The 27,369-nt window shown below is 42.9% G+C and overlaps 1 protein-coding gene and 1 long non-coding RNA gene across 2 annotated transcripts in view; one reads left to right on the top strand and one right to left on the bottom strand.

The window, feature by feature from the left end:
* The window catches only part of LOC148535443 (cell adhesion molecule CEACAM5-like), a 257,680-nt gene that overhangs the window by 191,161 nt on the left and 39,150 nt on the right, over positions 1-27,369 (bottom strand). The window contains exon 3 of the mRNA XM_088462611.1: positions 26,543-26,899. Within this exon, the coding sequence (XP_088318737.1) occupies positions 26,543-26,899 (357 nt within the window). The remainder of the gene's footprint in view (positions 1-26,542; positions 26,900-27,369) is intronic.
* Positions 11,281-14,877, top strand: LOC148535444 (uncharacterized). The gene is made up of 3 exons (XR_015875374.1): positions 11,281-11,360; positions 13,288-13,419; positions 14,666-14,877. It is a non-coding gene; the product is annotated as an uncharacterized LOC148535444 (long non-coding RNA).

Raw genomic sequence — 27,369 nt, 5'->3', positions numbered from 1 at the left:
ATCATTATATTGTAGTAGACGTTATATTTAGGGGGTATACAATTAGCCGCAGTAAATTACCGGCTATTCCTATTAGCCCCGAAGTTGGCCCAGATGCCGAAACTTATAAAAAAAAGGCGAAAACACACAGGTCCACGAGCTTAGCGTGGCTCCTATGTGTTTTCGGGAGAACTATCCTATTATTTCGACCAAAATATTAGGATAGGGTGAAAAAAAAAATCAGCGAAAAATCCCTGTTTTTCACTGATCGCGGGATCAATTAGGGCACGAACAAAGTTCGGGGCTAATTGGATACCGCTCTTAGTGGCACAAAATCATTTCAGCTAAAGATCATTGTGGCAACCTCATAGTTTCCAAAATATATTTGGTTGAAAATAAAAATCTATTTTATAATATCTGGACATTTTGTATTAGGAGTATTGTTTTACATTATATTAATTTGTGACATAACAAACAACTCTGGACAGAAGGACCAATTAACAAACTGCTCCCCATATTAAAGGAGCAAGGCAGGGGAGTATCTATAATGGGTGTAGGGTGTGTGGGGCACACGGGCCCCTAGGTAAAGGGGGGGCCCTCACCGCATACCCTGCACCCATATTTTTGAATACTTACCTCTCCAATGTCCCACGTTGGCTGGAGCAGCGCTACACAAAACACCTGGAAAATGGCCGTGGCGGCCATTTTTACAGAGTTTTGGACATGTGCAGTAGACACCAGGCACAGACTAGTGCCCGGAGTCTACTGCTGCTGTCAGTGCACTGGCAGACGCCAGGGAGAGAGGAGGGGGCCCCAGACGGTGAATGCACACAGACCCCCTCCTCTCTGGAGCAAGGTAAGTACCTGCAACATTATACACATATACAATGTGAATACTAACACCGTTATTTTGCATTTATTTATACATTGCGTACTGTATTGCAGCAAAATCCTAGTGATAATCTATCGCAGGTTACTGATGATGTGTTAATGGGACAGGCTTGCCCCTGATTTTCCTGGTGGTGTAATAGATTTGTTTTAGTTTTTTTTTATCAAATCTGGAGCAATTTGTGAATTGATGAAATTCAGTTATTTAATAATTATACCCAGAATGCCTTTCTTCTTCTGCTATAAAGTGCTATGTACCTGTACTTGTTAATGTAAGTACTGTTTTAGCACTAGAGCAAATTAGGAAATAAGAGTTGTAGCATGAGATCATGATATTTATTTATTGGAATTAAGGTTATGTGGAAAGATCTGAACACTGATGTATGTAATAACACGTTTCCATTAAAATATGGTGATTTCATAGAATACATATAATGTTTTGAGATGTGAATTTAGGGGCACATCGGTTCCTTACTCACCACTGTAGCAGCCGGTACATTGTAATACTCAGTCACTGGCTCCTGCTTCTTATTTGTTGTTTCTGTTGGTTAATAAAAAATTACTTAGATGCATTTACATTGATTATGTTCTAAGCTATCACTGTTTTATGAAGAGGTACTGATGCTAAGTGTGTTGGTAATGATTGGACTGGGTTTGGCATGTAATAATAAAGTATTTTATTCTGAAATACATCTACCACAACTAATAATGGGGTCAGTATGGGAGGTTGACAATCACTGTGTCCACAGTGTGTATGATGACATGACAATGCCGGTGCTGGATCCCAACACGTGTGTAACACTACTTACAGCATCGTTACCGTGCGGGTGTTATAACTGTATACTTGCCGCTTCCTGGAGGAAGGAACAGCTACTGGATTTGGGAGATAATAAGAGGCGAGAATAATCAAGCACCTGAGACATAGCAGTATATTGGTGCGTTTCTAAATCGCTCCCAACACCTACACACTTCCTGTACTGTAAACAGATAGTGAATATATACATACAGTATATATATACAGTCAGGTGCATAAATATTGGGACATTGACAGAATTTTCATATTTTGGCCTCTATTCACCACCACAAATCAGGTGAACGGTGTAGGAATGACAACGGTTTCTATATGTGCCTCCCACTTTTTAAGGGGCCAAAAGTAATGGGACTATCAACTCAAAAGCTATTTCATAGACAGGTGTGGGCTATTCCCTCATTATTTCATTATCAATTAAGCAGGTAAAAGGTCTGGAGTTGATTCTAGGTGTGACATTTGCATTTGGAATCAGTTGCTGTCGACTTTCAATATGAGATCCAAAGAGCTGTCACTATCAGTGAAGCAAGCCATCATTAGGATGAAAAATCAAAACAAACCCATCAGAGAGATAGCAAAAACATTAGGTGTGGCCAAATCAACTGTTTGGAACATTCTTAAAAAGAAAGAACGCACCGGAGAGCTCAGCAACACCAAAAGACCCAGAAGACCACGGAAAACAACTGTGGTGGATGACAGAAGAATAATTTCCCTGGTGAAGAAAAACCCCTTCACAACAGTTGGCCAAATCAAGAACACTCTCCAGGAGGTAGGTGTATATGTGTCAAAGTCAACAATCAAGAGAAGACTTCACAAGAGTGAATATAGAGGGTTCACCACAAGACGTAAACCATTGGTGAGCCACAAAAACAGGAAGACCAGATTAGAGTTTGACAAACATCTAAAAAAGCCATTACAGTTCTGGAACAACATCCTATGGACAGATGAGACAAAGATCAACTTGTACCAGAGTGATGGGAAGAGAAGAGTATGGAGAAGGAAAGGAACTGCTCATGATCCAAAACATACCACCTCATCAGTGAAGCATGGTGGTGGTAGTGTCATGGCGTGGGCATGTATAGCTGCCAATGGAACTGGTTCCCTTGTATTTATTGATGATGTGACTGCTGACAAAAGCAGCAGAATGAATTCTGAAGTGTTTCATGCAATATTATATGCTCATATTCAGTCAAATGCTTCAGAAATCATTGGACGGTGCTTTACAGTGCAGATGGACAATGACCCGAAGCATACTGCAAAAGCAACCAAAGAGTTTTTTAAGGCTAAAAAGTGGAATGTTATGCAATGGCCAAGTCAATCCCCTGACCTGAATCCGATTGAGCCTGCATTTCACTTTATGAAGACAAAACTGAAGGGAAAATGCCCCAAGAACAAGCAGGAACTGAAGACAATTGCAGTAGAGGCGTGGCAGAGCATCACCAGGGATGAACCCAGCGTCTGGTGATGTCTATGCGTTCCAGACTTCAGGCTGTAATTGCCTGCAAAGGATTTGCAACAAAGTATTAAAAAGTGAGTTAGATTTAGGATTGTTTAGTTTGTCCCATTACTTTTGGCCCCTTAAAAAGTGGGAGGCATATATAGAAACCATTGTAATTTCTACACTGTTCACCTGATTTGGATGTAATTACCCTCAAATTAAATCTGAAAGTCTGCAGTTCAAGCACATCTTGTTTGTTTCATTTCAGAGCCATTGTGGTGGTGAATAGAGGACAAAATATGAAAATTCTGTCAATGTCCCAATATTTATGCACGTGTGTGTGTGTGTGTGTGTGTGTGTGTGTGTATATATATATATATATATATATATATATATATATAATAAAGAACAGTTCATCTCTGCACTCACATCCTCATCAAGTGAAAATAGTATATGGGGGTGTGCTCCTCCTCAGGTCAAAAGGCCAGTTCAATAATATATACAAATACCACACACAAAAAAGAACGTGGAATGAGGGCACTCACCAAAAAATAGAAGATCAGCTTATTTTTAATCAGAGCATCAAATTAGTAGTTCATAGGTGCTACAAAATACCGACGTTTCGGTCCAGACAAGGGCCATTCTCAAGGTGCAGCAATCCAAAAATCACCAATACATCCTGGGTCTACTGAAGTCACAGACTAACTAAGCACATCGGATAGTACATTGGGCCTGATTCAGACCCACTCGCGAGCGGCAGTCCGCTCGCAAGTGGGTCGATGGTCTGCACTGAGCATGCGCACGATGGAGGGAGCTCCGTCGTGCGCATGCGCCAGACGCGACAAGCGAAGGACTTTCCTTCGCTCGTTGTGTCTGATCAAAGGGGGCGTGCTGTCGATGTTGTTTGACAGCACGCCCCCTTTGGTGGGCGTGCCGGGGGCGTGCCTCCCAGACGGGGGCTTCCCAAGGGAACGCCTACCGTCAGAAGCCTGCCCACTGACATCACTAGTGATGTCAGTGGGAGTGATTTTGGCTCTGATAGAGCCAAAATCACTTCGGGCCTTGCGGTTGAGAAACTCAACTGCAGGCTCCGGCTCGCAGTGGCGATGGTCAAGACCATCGCGGCCATCAACCTGCACGCTCGTACAGGCTGTGGGTGGTGACCCACAGCTATACGAGCGTCCACGAGGACGCTCCATAATTATGGAGGACGGCCCTCATTCAGAGCGTGCGCTCTGCTCAGAGCGTACGGCTCTGAATGAGGGCCATAGTGCAGTCTCCCAGGGCCCTGTTATATAGCCAACACACTCATACCTGGTAGGAAATCAGTAATCAAGCAAATAAGTAACCAGCCACTTACCAGCATGTTAATTATCAAAACAACAGCCAAGACCATGAAGTAAGGAGGGCGTAAGGAACCAATCAGGTTATCCACCGTCCATCCCGCACAGTGTCAACCCTCCGGCGCAACACACTGACGCACCATCGCTGGTGCTCTCAGCGTGACACGCTCCAAACGTCCAGCAGTGACGCGCGCTTCACCATGTGGTTCGCACACGGCTGCGCGCACACGCCGGACGCATAACCAAGGCAACAGGGCTTCAAGGTGATAGGCTGGTAGGTGCTAGGGCTGATGAATCATAAATAAACACAAAATATAGAGCATATAAGGTGCGTGTTGTACAAACAGGGACCCTGAGATATACTGCATGGAAGAATAATGTACATTAGTGTATAAACAATATGTAGTGACCAAAGTCACTAGGCAGCCAATCATAAAAATAATGCTACGCAAGAATAGCAGCAGAAATATAAACATATCACAATGGAAAATATAATAAAAAAAGAAGAAAGAAAGAGAAAACTAAACGATAAATGTGTACGATAATGCAGAATAAACAAACCAATATGCAGAATATGGAAACATCAGAGAAAACAATTTTAAGGTAAAAACACAGACAGATGGTTGATCGAATTTAAACCCCTTGGTGCCACAGTATCGAGCTTACTAATCCAAAAACTTTCCCTTTGGTGGAGCCATTTAATACGGTCACCACTCCTAACCAATGGTGGAACCCAATCAATGAGGCGACACCGTAACATCGATATCTGGTGATCAAAAAGAAGAAAATGTCGGGCTACAGGTTTATCAGTGCTGCATGTTTGTAATGCAGCCCTGATAGAAGATCGATGATTGGCCATTCGTTCCCTGAATGGTCTAGTGGTCAGGCCTACATAATAGAGGCTACAGGGGCATGTTACAACATAAATAACAAACTCCATTTGGCAATGTAACCTATAGTTGATCCTAAGTTGTTTCCCGGTGTGCGGATGTGGGAAAGTAGGACTCACATGTAAACTCCTGCAGGTGATTCAACTCCCACAGCTCACACACCCAGGTTTTTGTTTCAACAGCCAATCCGTTCCCCGAGATTTCATAGGGGATAGCGTTGGTCTCATAAGTAACTGGTTCAAATTGGCATTCCTCTTATAGGCAAGCATTGGAGGTGGTACATTCTTCATCTTAAGGTCGGGATCTGATGTTAATAACGGCCATCGATGATGTAATGCTTTACGCATGATTTGTGATCTGCTACTAAATTTGGTAGAAAAAATCATTCTTTCATTATGTCCAGTATCAACAGGGTTAGTTAACTGTCTGGATGAATGCATTTCTCTTGCTTTTAGAAGATTATGCTGAATGAGATGTTCATCGTAGCCCGTTGCACGAAACCGGTCACTCATTTCAGATAGCTGACTATCGAGAACGTCAGCATCGATAGTATTACGTAGTACACGTAAAAACTGAGCCCTAGGTAGGCTATTAATAACCGTGGGAGGGTGAAAACTGCGAGCATGCAAGAGGGTATTGCGATCAGTTGGTTTTCTGTATAGCATATACTGAAGAGATTCTCCTTTCTTGATAACTGTGACATCAAGAAAATTAATCCTTCCTGTATCGATGGTGCTGGTGAATTTAACTGGTTGTGGTAGATCATTAAGCCATTGTATCATCCCATTAAAGGATTCTATGCTCCCCTTCCAGAGAATAAAGATGTCATCAATAAAACGTTTGAAAAAAATGATGTTAGATCCAAATTTCAGTAAAATAAATTCAGTCTCAAACGCAGCCATGAACAAACTGGCATACGTGGGTGCCAAATTAGGCCCCATCGATGTTCCTGATCGCTGAAGATAATAGTCGCCATCGTACATAAAAAAATTATATACCAACAGGAACTGGGTTAGCTGAAGAATAAATTCTGTAGGTATTGTAGCGTGTGTGTTTATGGTGAGTGCCTCACGTAATATTTCTAGACCACTAGTGTGCGGTATAATGGTATATAATGACATTACATCCAGGGTAGCAAGCAGAGTGTCTTCACTTAGTTGATCCAGTTTTTGTAATAGGGTCAATAAATGCTGTGTATCTCTAATGGAGCTGGAAATCTGGGGTACTAATGGCTGTAGAATTTTGTCAATGAAGATCACAATAGGCTGTAGTAATGAGCCTTTGGCGGAGATAATTGGTCTCCCTGGTGGTCTAGTTAGGGTCTTATGAATCTTTTGTAAAAGATATATAATTGGACAAATGGGGAAGTCCACCGTAAGGTACTGAAATGTTTTATCACTAAGCCAACCGTTAGTGAGACCCAATCTAAGCGTTTGATCAATCATACGTTTAAACTCAAGAGTGGGATTAGACATTAATTTTTCATAAGTTGTGACGTCACTTAATTGCCTCAGCATCTCATTATTATAATCGATCCAGTCCATGACGACCACAGCCCCACCCTTATCGGCATTACGGATGACGATCTCTTGGTTATCACGTAATTTCTTGAGTGCGGCCCTCTCTAGTTTAGACAAATTATCAAATTTCTTCCTAGTGGAGCATGAGGACACATCACAGGAGGTCATTCTAAGGAAAGTCTTTATACTGGGATTCGTGGAGATAGGATCAAATGTAGAGGGTTTCTTCAACTCATCTGATCTAACGGTTGAGGACGAATCGAGATAATGTTCACGCAATCTTAATTTTCGTCCAAATTTATACATATCAATATTCCAATCTTGTGCATTAAAGTTGGAAAAAGGAACAAATGACAAGCCCTTGGACAACAGTGAAGTCTCAGCTTGATCTAGTTGATAAGTAGATAAATTAAACACCGCATTTATATTTTGCGCCTCCTTGCTCTTCTTCCCCCCGCCCCCTCGCCTCGTGTGCATCCTATGTTTCTTGGGGCCAGCGGGGGTTTGCCTTATTCAGCAGGTAAGGCTTGATATTCAACTTCACGTCCGGCATTTTTTACTGCAGGATATGATTTCATTTTTGAGTCTGCTACATTTTTTATATAGTCTAAATATGGCTCAAGGCGGTATGCCTATACCTAATAATGCTACTTTGCTACAGGCAGAAAAACATATTTTTACATTTTCTGACGATGATGCTGAAGGAATTCTTTTTAGTGAAGTTGAATATCAAGCCTTACCTGCTGAATCTACAATCGATTTATACCATCGATTATTGAGATTAAGGAAACGTGAGGTTGATCTCAATCTGCACAGACAGTTTTTGTCTGAATACTACAGACGTAAGGAGATACCCAGAGGCTTCAGAATTCGGAATGTCCCCACCATCGGCAGCAGTAATCCTGTATTCTGTGGTCGATGGTGTGGCATTCTTAATAAATGCTCCCTGGATTTACTACTCCTAGTAGTAGAGGAAGTTGGAGCAGAATTGAAAAATATCGTGGGTGAAATAGAACAGTTTAACACCACTTGTCTCTCAACCCTTAGCCAAGATAAAACCACTAACTGGCTTGATAAACTCACTGATCAGGTTCAGAACTATCGACGTGATCTTGTTGCCTTTAAGAGGAAAAAACTCTCCACAGTTATGAACGACTATAAGAAACATAACGTTTATCGCTGGTTAATGGGAGATAGCACTTCAGATGCTAAGGATTTTCCCAGACGTAGGCTCAAGTGCCCCACCCTCCTCCTCTGATAATGATTCCTTGGGCTCTGAACAAAATCTTTTTTTAGAGACAGGTCCTGCATTACAAGCAGGCGAACCCCCACTGGCCCCAAGAAACATAGGACGCACACGAGGCGAGGGGGCGGGGGGAAGAAGAGCAAGGAGGCGCAAAATATAAATGCGGTGTTTAATTTATCTACTTATCAACTAGATCAAGCTGAGACTTCACTGTTGTCCAAGGGCTTGTCATTTGTTCCTTTTTCCAACTTTAATGCACAAGATTGGAATATTGATATGTATAAATTTGGACGAAAATTAAGATTGCGTGAACATTATCTCGATTCGTCCTCAACCGTTAGATCAGATGAGTTGAAGAAACCCTCTACATTTGATCCTATCTCCACGAATCCCAGTATAAAGACTTTCCTTAGAATGACCTCCTGTGATGTGTCCTCATGCTCCACTAGGAAGAAATTTGATAATTTGTCTAAACTAGAGAGGGCCGCACTCAAGAAATTACGTGATAACCAAGAGATCGTCATCCGTAATGCCGATAAGGGTGGGGCTGTGGTCGTCATGGACTGGATCGATTATAATAATGAGATGCTGAGGCAATTAAGTGACGTCACAATTTATGAAAAATTAATGTCTAATCCCACTCTTGAGTTTAAACGTATGATTGATCAAACGCTTAGATTGGGTCTCACTAACGGTTGGCTTAGTGATAAAACATTTCAGTACCTTACGGTGGACTTCCCCATTTGTCCAATTATATATCTTTTACAAAAGATTCATAAGACCCTAACTAGACCACCAGGGAGACCAATTATCTCCGCCAAAGGCTCATTACTACAGCCTATTGCAATCTTCATTGACAAAATTCTACAGCCATTAGTACTCCAGATTTCCAGCTCCATTAGAGATGCACAGCATTTTTTGACCCTTTTACAACAACTGGATCCACTAAGTGAAGACACTCTGCTTGCTACCCTGGATGTAATGTCATTATATACCATTATACCGCACACTAGTGGTCTAAAAATATTACGTGAGGCACTCACCATAAACCCACACGCTACAATACCTACAGAATTTATTCTTCAGCTAACCCAGTTCGTGTTGGAATATAATTTTTTTATGTACGATGGCGACTATTATCTTCAGCGATCAGGAACATCGATGGGGTCTAATTTGGCACCCGCATACGCCAGTTTGTTCATGGCTGCGTTTTAGACTGAATTTATTTTACGGAAATTTGGATCTAACATCATTTTTTTCAAACGTTTTATTGATGACATCTTTATTCTCTGGAAGGGGAGCATAGAATCCTTTAATGGGATGATACAATGGCTTAATGATCTACCACAACCAGTTAAATTCACCAGCACCATCGATACAGGAAGGATTAATTTTCTTGATGTCACAGTTATCAAGAAAGGAGAATCTCTTGAGTATATGCTATACAGAAAACCAACTGATCGCAATACCCTCTTGCATGCTCGCAGTTTTCACCCTCCCACGGTTATTAATAGCCTACCTAGGGCTCAGTTTTTACGTGTACTACGTAATACTATCGATGCTGACGTTCTCGATAGTCAGCTATCTGAAATGAGTGACCGGTTTCGTGCAACGGGCTACGATGAACATCTCATTCAGCATAATCTTCTAAAAGCAAGAGAAATGCATTCATCCAGACAGTTAACTAACCCTGTTGATACTGGACATAATGAAAGAATGATTTTTTCTACCAAATTTAGTAGCAGATCACAAATCGTTCGTAAAGCATTACATCATCGATGGCCGTTATTAACATCAGATCCCGACCTTAAGATGAAGAATGTACCACCTCCAATGCTTGCCTATAAGAGGAATGCCAATTTGAACCAGTTACTTATGAGACCAACGCTATCCCCTATGAAATCTCGGGGAACGGATTGGCTGTTGAAACAAAAACCTGGGTGTGTGAGCTGTGGGAGTTGAATCACCTGCAGGAGTTTACTTGTGGGTCCTACTTTCCCACATCCGCACACCGGGAAACAACTTAGGATCAACTATAGGTTACATTGCCAAATGGAGTTTGTTATTTATGTTGTAACATGCCCCTGTAGCCTCTATTATGTAGGCCTGACCACTAGACCATTCAGGGAACGAATGGCCAATCATCGATCTTCTATCAGGGCTGCATTACAAACACGCAGCACTGATAAACCTGTAGCCCGACATTTTCTTCTTTTTGATCACCAGATATCGATGTTACGGTGTCGCCTCATTGATTGGGTTCCACCATTGGTTAGGGGTGGTGACCGTATTAAACGGCTCCACCAAAGGGAAAGTTTTTGGATTAGTAAGCTCGATACTGTGGCACCAAGGGGTTTAAATTCGATCAACCATCTGTCTGTGTTTTTACCTTAAAATTGTTTTCTCTGATGTTTCCATATTCTGCATATTGGTTTGTTTATTCTGCATTATCGTACACATTTATCGTTTAGTTTTCTCTTTCTTTCTTCTTTTTTTATTATATTTTCCATTGTGATATGTTTATATTTCTGCTGCTATTCTTGCGTAGCGTTATTTTTATGATTGGCTGCCTAGTGACTTTGGTCACTACATATTGTTTATACACTAATGTACATTATTCTTCCATGCAGTATATCTCAGGGTCCCTGTTTGTACAACACGCACCTTATATGCGCTATATTTTGTGTTTATTTATGATTCATCAGCCCTAGCACCTACCAGCCTATCACCTTGAATCCCTGTTGCCTTGGTTATGCGTCCGGCGTGTGCGCGCAGCCGTGTGCGAACCACATGGTGTAGTGCGCGTCACTGCTGGACGTTTGGAGCGTGTCACGCTGAGCGCACCAGCGATGGTGCGTCAGTGTGTTGCGCCGGAGGGTTGACACTGTGCGGGATGGACGGTGGATAACCTGATTGGTTCCTTACGCCCTCCGTACTTCATGGTCTTGGCTGTTGTTTTGATAATTAACATGCTGGTAAGTGGCTGGTTACTTATTTGCTTGATTACTGATTGCCTACCAGGTATGAGTGTGTTGGCTATATAACAGGGCCCTGGGAGACTGCACTATGTACTATCCGATGTGCTTAGTTAGTCTGTGACTTCAGTAGACCCAGGATGTATTGGTGATTTTTGGATTGCTGAACCTTGAGAATGGCCCTTGTCTGGACCGAAACGTCGGTATTTTGTAGCACCTATGAACTACTAATTTGATGCTCTGATTAAAAATAAGCTGATCTTCTATTTTTTGGTGAGTGCCCTCATTCCACGTTCTTTTTTGTGTGTGGTATCTGTGTATATATATATACAATATATATATATATATTGTGTATATATATATATATGTGTATATATATTGTGTATATATATATATGTGTGTATGTGTATATATATATATATATATATATATATATATATTATACAATATATATATATATTCTACTGAATTTTGTGTATAGCTCCATTCATATTCATGTTTGTTGGGGATGGTTTGCACTTCCAGACACTGGATGCCCCTTATATATATCTAAACCAAAATATATCTAGATTTTGCGCTTAGAAGATAAGCAGCACTACAGGAGGAACCTCTGTTAGAAGGAACCAATACCACATAAACAATTCCTAAGTGCGCTATGTGCAATCAAATTATGAAACTTTGAGTTAGCAGGTCGTTTGAATGTGTGAAAGTCCATTCTCTAAATGTTTAAATAAGGTGTTCTCCTTTTGAACTGTTTGACATGAGACCATGAGGGATCCTGTGGGTATACCCTCCACCAGAAAATCTCCCAACAGAAGGCCAAAAATACCAATTAAGAAAGATACCAAGGACCAAATGTAATAGGGTGAGAGTTTAGAAAATGAGAGTTTTCTCACACTATCTAAACTCAGCCAATGTAATAGAACAAAGCAACAAAGCAAACTTGCATGTTTTTAGACTCAAAAAACTCTCATGATTTAAACTCTCATCCAGATGTTTTCCCATTTTGAAGATAAAACTTGACCAATGTGAAAGTTTACTGCTAAACTCTCACATTTTCTAAACTCTCGCCCTATTACATTTGGCCCCTAATGTTTACTTTAGCGCACTTAGGATTTTTTATGTGTGTGTGTTTGTGTATATATATATATATATATATATATATATATATTATATAAATATTTTATATAACCAACAAAATGGCATTTGCCATATACAGTATGAGACAACTATGGATGCAACTCCATTAAAGGATTTAGGCCCTCATTCAGAGCCGTACGCACTGAGCAGAGCGCACGCTCTGAATGAGGGCCGCCCTCCATGAAAATGGAGCGTCCTCCTGGACGCTCGTATAGCTGTGGGTCACCACCCACAGCCTATACGAGCGTGCATTGTGATGGCCGCGATGGTCGTGACCATCGCGACCATCGAAACTGCGAGCCGGAGCCTGCGGTTGAGGTTTTCAACCGCAAGCTCCGGAGTGATTTTGGCTCTATCAGAGCCAAAATCACTCCCACTGACATCACTAGTGAAGTCAGTGGGCCGGCTTCTGACGGGAGGCGTTCCCGTGGGAACGTCCCCGTCAGAGAGGCACGCCCACCAAAGGGGGCGTGCTGTCAATCAACATCGACAGCACGCCCCCTTTGATCAGACACAACGAGCGAAGGACTTTCCTTCGCTCGTCGCGTCTGGAGCATGCGCACGACGGAGCTCCCTCCGTCGTGCACATGCTCAGTTCATAACATCGACCCACTTGCGAGCGGACAGCCGCTCGCGAGTGGGTATGAATCAGGCCCTTAGTTTGTTAAGCTGAAACGATTATGATTGGGGAAAAACCACCACATGACATTGGCACTAGGAGAACGCTATTGATAGGCTTAAATGGACTCCTATAAAATGGCGCAGAGAGATCTAAGTAGCTACACCCACTGATGAAGTCGCTCTGATGAAATGCGTTTAGGCACTTGGTACAGTGATGTTATTGCGTCACGGAGAGACCAGGAATCAGGACCGACAGTTTGCCGGTGAGATGGAGAAGCTAAACGCCACCAATTAGGAGATGGAGGTTCGGACAGCCATGAACCACAACAGGCAACCTTGATATGCTGATGTTTTAATACTTTGATGTACGTTTTATGGACTTTTAATAATTTATCTTCTACTTCACTACATAGCGCTTCCCTCTTCTATCTTTGCTTAGATGAATAGCTTGTCCTTCCGAGGAGGAGGCTAAATATAAGGGACAGCTGCTTGGTATTGGAGTAACGGTGGACACTGACTGAAGGGACCGGCTTTCTGGTATACTAACCTGCACTGACATTTGCACATATTGGTATACTAATTCCTTTGCTTATATATATATATATTAGAGATGTGTCAGACCTCCGTGTTTTGGATTTGAATTTCTTTCAAATTGATAAAAACAGCTAAAATCATGTAATATGGACCTGTTTACATGCAGTCCAGAACCCGTTAAACGGTTTTTAGATCAAAGATCTTACAGGAGACCCGAGCCGAGACTCTGTTGTTCGACTGGAAACCTCAAAGTTCGGGTGTGTTTGGTTTTCAGGAAAACCAAACTGCTCATCTTTAAAAGCCTCTTTGAGATCCACTATAAAGATCCAAGGGCCTGATTCAGAGCCGCTCGCTAGATGAGATCGTTTGCACGATGTGTATGCAAATTGCATAGGCAGTGCTATCGCACAGCAATGCATTAGCACGCCCAGTATTTCTTAGACAGCGATCACATAGTGTATGCAGACACCCACCAGCCTGACTCAAGACGCTCACTTGTGCATGTCATGTCCAAGAAATGTATGCAACCATCGGTACATCGTGTAACATCGGATGCGATCGCAGCACTTGAGGTTGATCATACCCTGCCGCAAGCACTGCGAGCACTTCAGTGTAAAAACAAGCCAGGTGACGTGTACTATGATGCTGTCTTATAATTATGCACACCTCTAACACGCCATTGAGATGCTCAGGCACGCCTGCGTTTGCACCTCCACTCCCCTGTTTTTAATGGCCAGCCCCTGTTACCACCTACAAACGGCTTCTCCTGTCACTCACTCTGCTGGGCTGTCTATGCGCAGCGAGCGAACACATTGTGAACTTTTGCGAAGTTATGTGCACGCGCACAGCGATGCATACACACTGCATACCATCGGCAGCAGCGAGAGTATGCATCTTAGCGAGTGGGTCTGAATGAGCTCTCATATTCGAACTCTGAACCCTAGAATAAGAGTGGAAAAATCTTATAACTTGATAGTGGAACATCTGCAACTAATTGTGGTGTAATATCTGTGAAAAATGTGGTTTATACATAAACATTTAAAAAAATAAATTGAAATTGTAGTATTGGGTTTACAACCTCTGGTATTATCTACTGAATTTTGGTTATAGCACCGTGTGTGCGTGTGCGTGTGCGTGTGCGTGTGTGTGTGTGTATATAAAACATACATACATACTTAACAAAAAGGAGACTAATATCTGTTATTTACATTTGCACAGTGCTTTTATATAGTACGTCATATTTAATAACATTTATTTATTACCTCTCTGCTCTTCTCTCACAGGAAGGACACATCTCTTATACAGTAGAAACGTTGCACTAACAATCAGCACAATTCCCAGGACTGTCCCACAGATGATTCCAGCTGTCTCTCTAGCACTGAGCTCAGCAGAAGATCCGCTGTCACCTGTACAGTAAATGGATGTATAAGTTCATAAAATATTGTTACAGACCAAGTAGCATGTAAAATAAAGTGAACAGGAAAAAAATGTAATATATTAACGTAAAATAATTTCTAATATACTGCCAACCGTGCCATACATCTTTTTTGTCTCTGTTTATCCTTGAATATTACCAGGATATTTGACTTGATGAAAAGTAGAAGTGTGACAATGCTCAATGTCACAGCTCTTCTCTCGAATAGAAAAGTATGGCCAAAAATTCACTTCTACAGGTAACAATCTCCTTTGACAGTTTCAATATTATTTTCTTTGTCAGCAAATACCAAGCAATAATAATATTTTGATGATGGAGATTCTTTATGAGCCAGATGGTCCGGGGAAGATTGGGGTTATTTAGTGTAGGGCACTATGGGGATAATTATTGTAGTGATTGTGTGACACCCACTATACGGACAGTTCTAGATGTGGTGTAATGGAATAATTGCTTACCAAGCAACACTGCCTCTGGATCGTCTTTTTACATCTTCTGAAATGTTACGAGATCGATACAGGCAATAAATTGAACAATTGAGTAATTTGTTCAACAATATTTGTTTAACCAAGAAGGAATTTTCACACAAGCATTACAATACATCAGTTACAATACGATTTGTTCAACTCACTTTAAGCAAATAAATGACACTTGGATCCATAAATTTTATTAAAACTGGAACTCTGGATTCTGAATCAGACTGCGAAAAATAGGTTAAATGCAGGATAGCATCACATTCACATGTAATGGCTAGAATGAAGAAACTATAACCCTTAATTATTTTGTGCATCAGAAAGCAAAACAAAATAGTCTTTAGTTCTCCCTCTGCATGCAAGAGATTATCTAAATAGTAATCAGTGTTTGCAAACGTTGCCTGTGTTGAAGAAGAATTTCAACGATTAAAGGAAATATATTTTATTTCTAGCTCCTACACTGCTCCCATTTGAACAATTCCAGCTATGGCCCGTATTAAATTTGAGGCGAAAAGTCCGAATCTGCGATACTCTTTCGCCGATGACGTCATTTTTGACTGTTTTGCTTTTATCCCGTATTCAATTTGAAAGACTTTCCGCCTAGGCGGAAAGTCAATGCAATGTACCAGGCGAAAAAGTTTCGCCTATGAATAGCAGGCGGAAAAAAGTGCAGAATTGGGGTTTTGGAGTGCAACGTTGCGGGAACCCCCCTGCAGCCTTCAGATAGTCCCCCAAAGGTAAATTGTGTCAAAAATAAAAAAAAAACACTGAAGGACACCCCAAAAAATTATGCCCCAAGTGTTTTTTTGATTGCAGGTGCTTGCGGCAGGTGGATTTTTCATGATTTTTTCAATTTCACTTTAGCAACTTTTAAATATGCTGACCCCCATTTTCAAGTACCCCAAATTTGCTGGGAATAGTTATTTTAACCAAAAAAACTTGCTAAATACAATTCTTCACCACTTACAGAAAAACGCAAAACGGCACCTATTGAGCCCGTTTAAAAACTCCAAATACCTTCAGCAGGGCTATTCGGGGGCACCCATAGTGATCCCCCCATGTCCATGCATCTTTTGGGGGGTGTCAGGCTGATTTCCCCAAATCTGACAGTACTTTCCGCCTGTTTCAGTTTCGCCGGGTGCCGTTTTCGCGTACTTTCAAATTGAATACGGGGTAAAGTGGCCACGCGCGCGATACTTTCCGCCTGCAAAACAGGCGGAGTAGGCGAAAAGTCTGGGCTGTGAAAAAGTATCGCGGCTTTGCTCAAATTCAATATGGCTCTATGTGTTTCTTGTATTATAAAACAAATACAGTATGACTTCAGTGCCTTATGTAGCTACAGCGGAGGTGACAGCAAAGTTGCTAGTGTTGCAGAGTACATTGTATCCTGGCAATTTGCCAGCATTCTTCAGTAATGAAGTCCAGAGAGTACTACAGTGTAGTCACTCCATTTGCAATTTCTCCTTGTTACTCTCTCTGGGGGGAATTCAATTGTTTTTTTTGGGAGCGTGCAATCTCACTGCCCTGTTTTATACCGTCATCGTGGCTAGCCAGCCTCCTGGTTAGGTTCTATTTCAAATGATTGTATTGTGGGTGTCTTAAATTGGTGGGCGGCGAAGATCCATTCTTCCCGCATTGTTACTGTACCAGCTTCCCGACAGGCAAGGTAACTTTAACTTGTCCACTACAATTCAAAACACCAGCGCTCCCAGTGCTGTCCCACTCCCTCCAATACTTACCTTGATCTCCACTCCTGCACCCGCCGCTGCCGTCCGCACCTCTGTCCTCCACCGTCTCTTCACCCACAAGCACCCACGGGCGGAGCCAGGCTGGAGCACACTCCCCAGCCAGCCTTCCGGGTGAAGAGAAGTGGGAGGATAGAGTTGCGGATGGCGGTGGTAAGTATTGTATTTCACCCACGGCGGAATCCGTGAGCCAGAAGGGTGAGCTCCAGCCCGGCTGGCCCGTGAGTGCTTGGCTGCTAATACAAACTTATTTTAGCAGCCAAACACGCACGGACGGAGACGGATAGGAGCTCACTCCAGAGCCAGCCTTCCAGCACCACCCATCGGTGAAGAGAGGTTGGAGGACAGAGGTGCGGTCGGTGTGTACAAGAGCGGGGATTAAGGTAAGTATTGTATTTGTTTGTGTATTTATAACGGCCATGGGGGGACCACTTTTGGGGGCACTGTAAGGGACAATACATATGGGGGTCATTTAAACTACTGGGGCACACTGCACAGGGAGGACCTGCACTGGGGGCACTATAGGGGGGATCACTACTGGGACCCCTAATGGGGGCACTCTATAAGGAGGGAGAACTAATGGGGGCATAAGAGTCACTGCATAGGGGGGACCACTACCTGGGGAAATGTATAGGGGGTTACTGCATAGGGGGAACACTATTGGGGGCACTGTATAAGAGTCACTACTGGGGGCACCGCATAGGGAGGACCTCTAGTTTGGACACTCCATAAAGGGCATTGCATAGGGGGAACCACTACTGGGGGCATAAGGGGCACTGCATAGGGGGGACCACTGCCTGGGGAAATGTATAGGGGAGCACTGCATAGGGAGAACATTACTGGGACACTCTATAAGAGCCACTACGGGGGGCACTGCATAGGGAGGACCTCTAATGGGAGCAATCTATAAGGGGCATTGCATAGGTGGGACCACTACTGGGGGCATAATGGGTACTGAATAGGGGAAATTACTACTGGGGCACTGCATAGGGGGGGACCACTACCTGGATTCACTCTGTAAGGGCCACTACTGGGGGCACTGCATAGGGAGGACCTCTAATGGGGGCACTTTATAATGGGCATTGCATAGGGGGAGACCACTACTGGGGCATAATGGGCACTGAATAGGGGAAACTATTAGTGGGGCAATGCATAGGGGGGACCACTACCTGGGTTCACTCTATAAGGGCCACTACTGGGGGCACTGTATAGGTGGAACAATACTGGGGCACTGCATAGGGGGGACCACTACCTGGGGAAATGTATAAGGGGGCACTGCATAGGGGGAACACTACTGGGGGCACTCTATAAGATACACTACTGGGGGGCACTCTATACAAGGCACTGCATAAGGGACACTACTGAGGGCTCTGTATATATTTATGAGTGACTGAAAGCATTACTACTTAATATTTATTTTAGTACTTTCTCTGGTTTATTACCTATGTGGGGTCAATTTAGTTGTTTACATCCACTGCTGCAGGAGTTGGGTGCCAAACAGAGCAATTCAATTGTTGCTTTGTACGGGCGCATACAGCTGCAAGAGCACACATTTTAGTAGAAATGCGCGATAAGATGTTTGGACGAGTAGGATTTTAGACGCTTTACGTGTGACATGCAAGCCTGTCATCCTCCATGCCATCATAGGTCAGCCATGTCCCCTCCTGCCTGGATGCTGTGCCCCCTCCCTCCCATCCTCTGCCAGCGGCGGCACATGGCTGATTGGGCATCCTCCAGAACAGGGCACTGCAAGCCCAGCCTGGTGCTGCATGGCACGGAGGACCAGTGTTATGTGCCCATTGTGGATGCTGCGGGGCACATGACCTCCCTGGCCTCATCCCAGCTCTGACAGACAACATCCTCCATACATCTCCCCAGACTACTGCTCTGCAGCTGCCTGTCTTCTGGCACCTTTGTGTCATCCTAGTTATATTGGTCCTGTAATGCTATGTATGGTACCGTGTTATGTATTGTATCGCTTTCTCCTCCCATCGGAGGGTGATAGGATCCGCAGAGGGGGAGCCTCCACCCACCCGGTCAAATTGCAGCCTGTGGAATTCAATTGTTGTATCTCCGCCCTGTGTGATTCTTCTCTGCATATTTACTCGGAGTGCCACCTAAATATCTTTTTGCATTATATATATATATATATATATATATTTATGAATGTGTAACCTCTAAACGTCCCCCGAACCCCGATACTTACCTTCGGTAAACAGCGACGGAATTTTAAGCCACAGGAATCCCCTTTGTCTAAATATTATCTGCAAACCCCCCCCCAAAAAAAAGAAATTAAAAAGAATTGTGTCCCCAAACTGTTGGGGTCTGTCTGCAACCCTCCTCACAACTGCAGTTACTTGTAAGAAACCTTTCATCCCTCGCAAAAGAAGGGGATGAAAAAGGAAAAAAAAAAGTATTTTATTGAAATATTTGATGAATAATTGATAATAACCCTTAACAATTACATACCAGTTAAATATAAATAAAATTAAAATATTTAAAGACTTTTTATTAAAAACTCACACCCCTTAGGGCTGGTGAGAAATTACAGGTGATAAAGTAAAAAGTAGGTTGAGCAATATTTTTCTTTTATGCCTAATTTCCAACAATTGAATAGCCCTGGCCATGTTACAGATAGGCTGGAATTTAGGCGTGATTTATCACAACCAAAAAATGGTCAATTGAATAGCGACTAAATTTGATCACACCTAAACACATGTTTATCACATGTAAAAACACAGTGATAAAACAATTGAATTCCCCCCTCTGAGTCTGATATACAAATACTGATGTGAGCTATTTTACTCAAGATCTCTCATATACTGGATCTAGGCTTTAGTAGGACTCAATGAGTTCAACCTTTAGGCTCCGAACAATTACTGCAGGGGATGTTGCTATTTGTTTGCGAGGATATAATCCTATACTGTCTCTAATTCGATGAGGGTCTGCCTCTGATCCCTTTCCGATGAGATAATGCGCAGTACTAATAGAGGGCCAGGTGGAAGTAATACTGTGAGGGGTATTCAATATGAAAGGTTAACTTCCCTGGTGAAGTTAACGTTTCATATCGGAGTTTTTTTCTGCGTAAAGGTATGGTGCGCGCTCCCGCTTATCCCCGTATTCAAAATAAAATTAACGAAAACGGGAAACTCCGAAGTTGGATTTGCATAAAGTTACGAATTTTTCCTTAAAATAATTGTAAGACCCCCCTAAAGTTGTAAAAACATGGGGGAACACTATGGGTACCCCCGTTTTAGCCTTTAATTGAAAGTCGGGGATTTAAATAGCCGCAGCAGGTGTTTTTTTCCCCGACATTGAAGAAGTGATTCAGAAGAGCACTTAGGTTATTTTTTTCGTTTTTTTAAGTGGTCCCATCAAATTTGGGGTACATGAAAATGGGTACTAGCATATTTTGATGTCCCTAAAGTTATTTTTTCAAAATTCTGCATTTGTGCACCTGCCGCTATATATCTATTCTAGAAAACATCTGCCGCATCCTTGCAGAATAGCCCTGAACCTATTTCCCTATTGTTTAACAATTTTTTCCCATTTTTTTTTTTTGCACCCCATTTTTTAAATAAATTTTTTGGGGTGTCCCTATTTTTTTAAAAAACTTTTTTTGACACAGTTCTTTTTTAAATGTCAATCTCAGGGGTGCAGGCTATTTTTTTTAAGCCTGCACCCCTAAACCCCAATTCTGCACTTTTTTTCGACACCTATTCAATGGTGAAAAGTTATCACCGTTTTTTTATCAAAGACTTGTCAAAACTGCGATAAGTCTTTGAAATTAAATAGGGTGTAAAAGTAAAACAAGTGATATTAACGCAAAAACGTTAAAAAGTGCGATATTAACGCAAAAAACTATGTTATCGCACCCATATTGAATACCCCTATGTGAGTCTCTAATGGCTGTTAACTGAGATTGTCTATCTAATGGACGTTAGGCTCGATGAGTGCTTGTATGAGGGTGTTGTCAAATGTTCCTTACCCCTCTAGCATACCACCTCTCTGACTCCTGCTTAATTTCACACTCCGACTCTTTCCTCCGCAGTTCCGCCCGGGCCTCCAGAGCTGTCAATCATGATGCCGCTGTCAATCTTCAGCCAAGACTGGAGCCTATTCAGCTGTCCCCGGACGTGACTACCACTGCGTCTTCCCTGTCAGCTGTCACGGAGGAACCTTGCCGTTACTATCAGTAAGTACAGGGCAGTGCAAGGTCTCTTCTCTCCTCAACTGCCTCACAGCACTGCGCAAGCCGGCTTAGGCTTCCCGCTCGAGACACGCGCCAGCCTCCCAGCATTGCCAGTAAGTTCTCCCCTGCATAGGTAGTTCCTTGGCACAGTCCTGCTTGTGCTAGTTGGCTTTGTGGGGAATCTGAATATGTAGGACAGTATCATGACCTTTTAATGGAGGGGAGTCTCTACTTCCCCAATACAACACACATATATCATTATATTCAATAAATTATGTTCCTATAACATATTATCTGAAACAGGAAAACACTCTATTCTGGGGTATCACAATTGTCCTAGCCAATGAGTTTCACTGAGGGTGTGTTTAGGGGTGGGGAATTATCTTCTTACTGTAGCTGCAGGCTGCCTCTTATGTTGAGATTCCTTCCCTCTCTTTTTTCTAAGTTGTTTGTCAGCCTTTTTAATTGGATAGGAAAGAACAGCAATCTGGTGGCCATTTCACTGCATTATAGTCTCTACGTAGGTGCACTTCTCTTCAATACCTTGAGTAGGCTGATTTACCGAACTAGGGTCAGCAATACCAACTGCCTGGTTGGGCCTTTATGTGTATTGGCATGGGAGTTGGTAGCCTTGTACTTGTCATTATCAAAGGTAATTGGTCTGCAAGTTGTTGTTGACGTCTTGTGGCATAAGACGTGTAGTCACTGATCAACAGGCCATTTTTTCCTTCACCACAGTATTTTGGCAATTATCAATAAAAATCTGAATTTTTCAGTTGCCAGATTGTTGTTCATTTTTTTTTAACAAAATCAAGATAAGGAGATTTATGTCTTACCTTGTTAAATAATTTTTGTCTAATTCCATAGGGAACACAGGGACAACGCTGGAGTATAGGACTGTGCAGAAAAACTAGGCACAAAATAGTTAATCATCTTTGACATCAGGGCAGCCCAGCAACTTCTTCCCTATATCCTTCCCCCTGCCCCAGGCAGGCCAGTTAAGTTAGCAAGTCCAAGGCAGGACTGTGAAAAGAGAAAGAAGACCAGCACACACACAGATCCAAACACACCGCACAGATGGACAGTGGAACCAGAAACAAAACAAACCCTCACAAGCCAGGTGCATCAGGCTGGGTGCCCTGTGTCTACAATTTGATGAAACTTATTTAACCAGGTAAGACATCAATCTCCTTTTCTTCCACATTACCATAGGGGATACTGGGACATCATTGGGACATCCCAAAGCATTTCCCCTTAGGGAGGGGACAATCCTGAGCTGCTCTGAAAACTCTCTGCCAAAATGCTGCGTTTGCAGAGGCGAGGTGTCAAAAGAATAGAAACAGATAAACATATCACCAGAAGACCATATGGCCGCCCTGCAAAGCTGTTTCACTGAGGCACCCCGGTGGGCTGCCCAAGAAGTACCTACCAACCTGGTGGAATGAGCTGTCACCACGGCTGGTGCAGGGAGGTCTGCTGCCGTATGCGTGGCAGATGGTCAAACTGAGCCAGCGGGCCAAGGTCTACTTCATAGCTGGCCAGCCCCATTTGTGAAAGCCATATAGCACAAAAAAGGAATAAGTCTTATGGATACACCTAATGCAGCCTAGTTAGATCCTGAGGGCCCTCATCACGTCCAAAGAGTCCTCCTCTGGCAAAGAATCCAGAACCACAATCTCCTGGTTGATGTGGAATCGAGAAATTACCTTTGAAAGGTATCCTAACCATGTCTGAATGGTCTGGTCCTAGCGAAAGACCAGAAATAGAGAGCAACATGACAGTGTGCTCAAGTCTGACATTCTCTGAGTCCTCCATGTGAGCCTGATAATGTCCACCAACTCTTAAGGCTCGAAGGGAGAAGACTGAAGCAATAAAGACAAGTCCCAAGGAACCACTGAAGGAACAAAAGGGGGCTGCATGTGGTGGACTCCCTGAAAGAAAGTTCTGCCATCAGGCAACAACGCAATACATCTCTGAAAGAGTACCAAGAGGGAGGAAACCTGAAACTTCAGGGTCGAAAAGGCGAAGACCCAAATCCAGGCCCACTTTTAGGAAAGAGAGAACACAGGAGTACAAAAGGACCTAGGGTAAAGGCCCCTGGCCAAACACCAAGAGAATAAATTCTCCAAACCCGGTGATAAATCCTAGCGGAAGCGGGTTTGCGGTCCTGGAGCATGGTATGAATAACCGACCTGGAATAACCCTTGGCCCTCAGGACGGATGTCTCAAGAGCCACCCCGTCAAAGTGAGATGGGCCAGATCCGGATTGAAGCGTGGGCCCTGAGACAAGGTATGCGGCCACAGCCAATGAGTTTCCCAGCTTGTGGGCAATTTGGAGGTAATTAATTTGTTTTTGCTCTTTTTTTGCTATATATACTGGCTTCTTTGTTTAGTGGAGCTGATTCAGAGCCACTTGATAAATGCGATTGTTCGCTCGATGTGTGTGCAAATTGCGTAGGCAGTGCAATCGCACAGCAATGCATTAGAATGCCCAGTATTTCTTAGAGAGCGATCACATAGTGTATGCAGACACCCACCAGACTGTCTTAAGATGCCCACTTGTGCATGTAATGTCCAGGAAGTGTATGCAACCATCGGTACATCTGATGCGATCGCAGCATTTGAGGTTGATCATACCCTGCCGCAAGCCTTGCGAGCATTTCAGTTTAAAACGTCGTTGAGATGCTCAGGCATGCCTCCGTTTGCACCTCCACTCCCCCATTTTTAATGGCCAGCTCCTGTTACCACCTACAAACGGCTTCCCCTGTCACTCATTCTGCTGGGCTTTCTATGCGCAGTGAGCAAATGCATTGTGAACTTTTGCTTAGGTACAGTATGCGCACACTCACTGCGATGCATGAGCACAATGCATGCACAATGCATACATACTGCATACTATCGGCAGCAGGGAACGTTTGCATCTTAGTGAGCGGGTCTGAATGAGCTCTAGTGTTTGCATAGGCCTCTGAGGAAGACTGACGGTGATCAGTTGAAACAGCTGTTGGACATCTGCCCCCTGTCATTGCCTGCATCATGATGCTATACTGAATAAAGCCTTGTTTTATCTACTGAAACTGTGAGTGTTAGTCGGACTCTCTGTCTGTAAGGGAAGAGGTGACTGTTGCTGTACTTTTGCTTATGGACTGTGCACCATCCTTATCACACTGCTGTGAGTCCTATCTCAGACTATATATATCTATGAATAAATAAAAAATATATAACAAAACAACTAAGGGCCCCATTTATCAACAATACATAACCCCTTTAGCACTGCTAATACTTTCAATATTTAACAAACAGCAGTAATCTAAGGTTACTGCTGTTTGTCACTGCATCACTCTCGCTATTTATAGATGGCGAGAACGTTGTGGTCCCTATTGGCAGCAATGGGGACTTGGCAGCAACCTTTCCGGTTTCAGCGAAGCCTTCCAGACATTGACGGGTCCACATCGGGTTAAATTGTCATATGCATGCGCATGACACAGGAACCCGTTGCTGGCTGCTTGGCTGCCGGTAGCAGTAGAGAATATGCAGCTGAGCAGGGACATCGTCGATGGACCTTGCCAGACATTGCTGGAGGGTAATGATGAATACCAATGACATATTCATTAGTATCACTGCATTACTAAATGAAATATGCCACAGGTATTAAGTTACGTTATGATCTGTGTCTCTATGTTCCATGAAGAAGTATATATTCTCTATATGTGATAATATATATATTTGTGGTAGTTTGGTGTTTAATATGTAATTATCATAACATTTTAGTGTTAAGACAGCTTGATAGGTGAAATATCATAAATTCCTTTGTAAATTTGATAAAGCTAATTCTATGCATAATGTACTGTACCAACACCTGTGTATGATTCCCGGATCATACTAAACTGATCTGTGAATTGTATTTTCAAGCACTTTTGGGCAATGTAGTAACAACCACAGCAGTGCCACAATTATTAGCAATCCTTATCAGTTGCGAGAACCATCTGTCCCTGCACAAGACTCCTCCACACCTTCTGACACTGTGCATTAACGCAGGGATAGTGCGGGAGAGTGATCGCAAGATCTCTGTCCTTCCAGAGTGACTCCATAGTCACGTGGCCAAAATGTATGTGGCCAAGCTCTAAAAAGTGACTGTACATAGGGACAGACAGCAGTCCCTATATTAGCGCATTTCAGGAAATTTCTATCCTATTTCCTGCATTAGGCTGTTGCTACAGAGCCCCAGTACTGCAATTCCTGCATGATTTAAGTAAAAAAGGGCTTGATATGTAGACCCAACTGTGAATTGTATTGATAATCAGTTTATTACCACAGGAATAAAAATTGTGATACTGTTTGCTACCATTAGGATTATGCATTGGAAAATTGCAGCCTGTGACAAATAACAGTCATCTGTTTTAACAAAATCTTGTTTTTAAATTAATTTTATTGTAGCATTTGCAGAGGGTCAGTCTATAGGCATTTATAGGTATATTTACCAAAGTGAGAGTTTTTAGAAGTGGAGATGCTGCCCATAGCAACCAATTAGATTCTACTTAACATTTAACTAGCACCTTCTAGAACAGGGGTGGGGAACCTTTTTTCTGCCAAGGGCCAATTTGATACATTTTAACATTATTCGAGGGCCCGGTGCAGGCCATGACCCTCCGTGTGACATCACAGGTGGGCGGGGACACAATCGTCAGTGATTACAGCAATGCCTGGAGCATCCTGAGGATGCTCCGGGAAGCTGTAAGGGCAGCGGTGTGACCATCTGAAGCATCCTAATGATGCTCCAGGCGGCACTGCTGCATAGATTCTGGCTGCAGGATACCATTCTAGGCACCCTGCTAGCCAGTTGAGGCTAGCAGAAAAAAGCCCCGAGGGCCAGACAAAATGATTCCGGGGGAGTTATATGGCCCCCGGGCCTGAGGTTCCCCGTCCCTGTTCTAGAAGATAATAGCTAGAATCTGGTTGCTATGGGCAACATCTCCACTTCTAAAAACTCTAACTTTAGTAAATGTACCCCTTAGTGTAAACTGAACAAATGCTTGCACACCAGTGTCTTATACACAGTACATGGAGGGGAGTTGAACAGTCCATGCAGGCTCATCATTCAAATACAGCAGACTCTTACCCAGGTCATCATCACAATCTCTATCACACATCATCTCTCCTCATTACTGGGCACATCCTATGGGTTCCAGCCTGGTAACAAGGGCTGATGGGAGATAGATTCAGAGATGGAGCTACCGCTGTACCCAGGAGCCGCACACAAGGAGATTCCCGGTCATTATTCATCACACGTCTGCCTAGCACAGTGATAACATGTTACTCACCATAAACAGTCAGGGTCACAGAGGCTTGTTCTGCTGGTTTCTCTGTTTGTACATTTACTGTGTAATCACCACTATCTGTTATATGGAGATCTGAGATCAGTAATGAGCCATTAGGGAAAGGACTGGCCCGAAGGAAGTACAGACGTCTAGGAAGTAATGTGGAAGTATCACCAGGAATATATAAAAGGATTTGATCCCTGGCACTTCTGCTTAGTCCTTTATACCAAGCAACTGACAGAATCCTCCCAGTGACCCCAGTAACACTCAGGGTGACATTTTTCTGGATCACTGGATACTGAGGGATCAGCTGAATATTGATCATCCCACTGGTCAGATCCATCCACAGACTGAGGAGAGCTGGAAGAGAATAATGCAAATTTCAAACTCTGGCCAATCTCATGTTGTTACTGTGAGGAGTTGTTTTATGACAATTACAGCTGTAGCCCCAGGAGGGGTTCTAGTAGTGGTAGGAAACCTAACTTGGGCAAGAAAAGCCACAGAGAAGAATGATTGAAATATACATATGGGTTATACTGTAACAAGGAGCAGGTATATACTGTAGAAATACATTTCTGTACATACAGTATATAATGCTTTGCATCCAGTGCTGTCAGCAGGGACAGTGCTGGTAAGTGACACATTGCCAAATTGTGTTGCCCATGCACAGCCAATTACAGAAGGCACATTATGAAGTGGCAAGTAAGTTCATACCCTCAACTCCTCATTGATAAATAAGGGTGCAGAGACACTGTATCCACTGGGATCTAATAATAAGAGGGTCTATTCACTAAGCCTTGGAGAGAGAGAAAAAAGTGACAGAAGTCCCA

The sequence above is a fragment of the Taudactylus pleione genome, unplaced genomic scaffold, assembly GCF_031769625.1.
Source record: "Taudactylus pleione unplaced genomic scaffold, aTauple2 ptg000051l, whole genome shotgun sequence".
In the NCBI taxonomy this organism is placed as follows: domain Eukaryota; kingdom Metazoa; phylum Chordata; class Amphibia; order Anura; family Myobatrachidae; genus Taudactylus; species Taudactylus pleione.
Note: the sequence above shows the minus strand (reverse complement) of the source record. Positions and strands in the feature narration are given on the sequence as shown.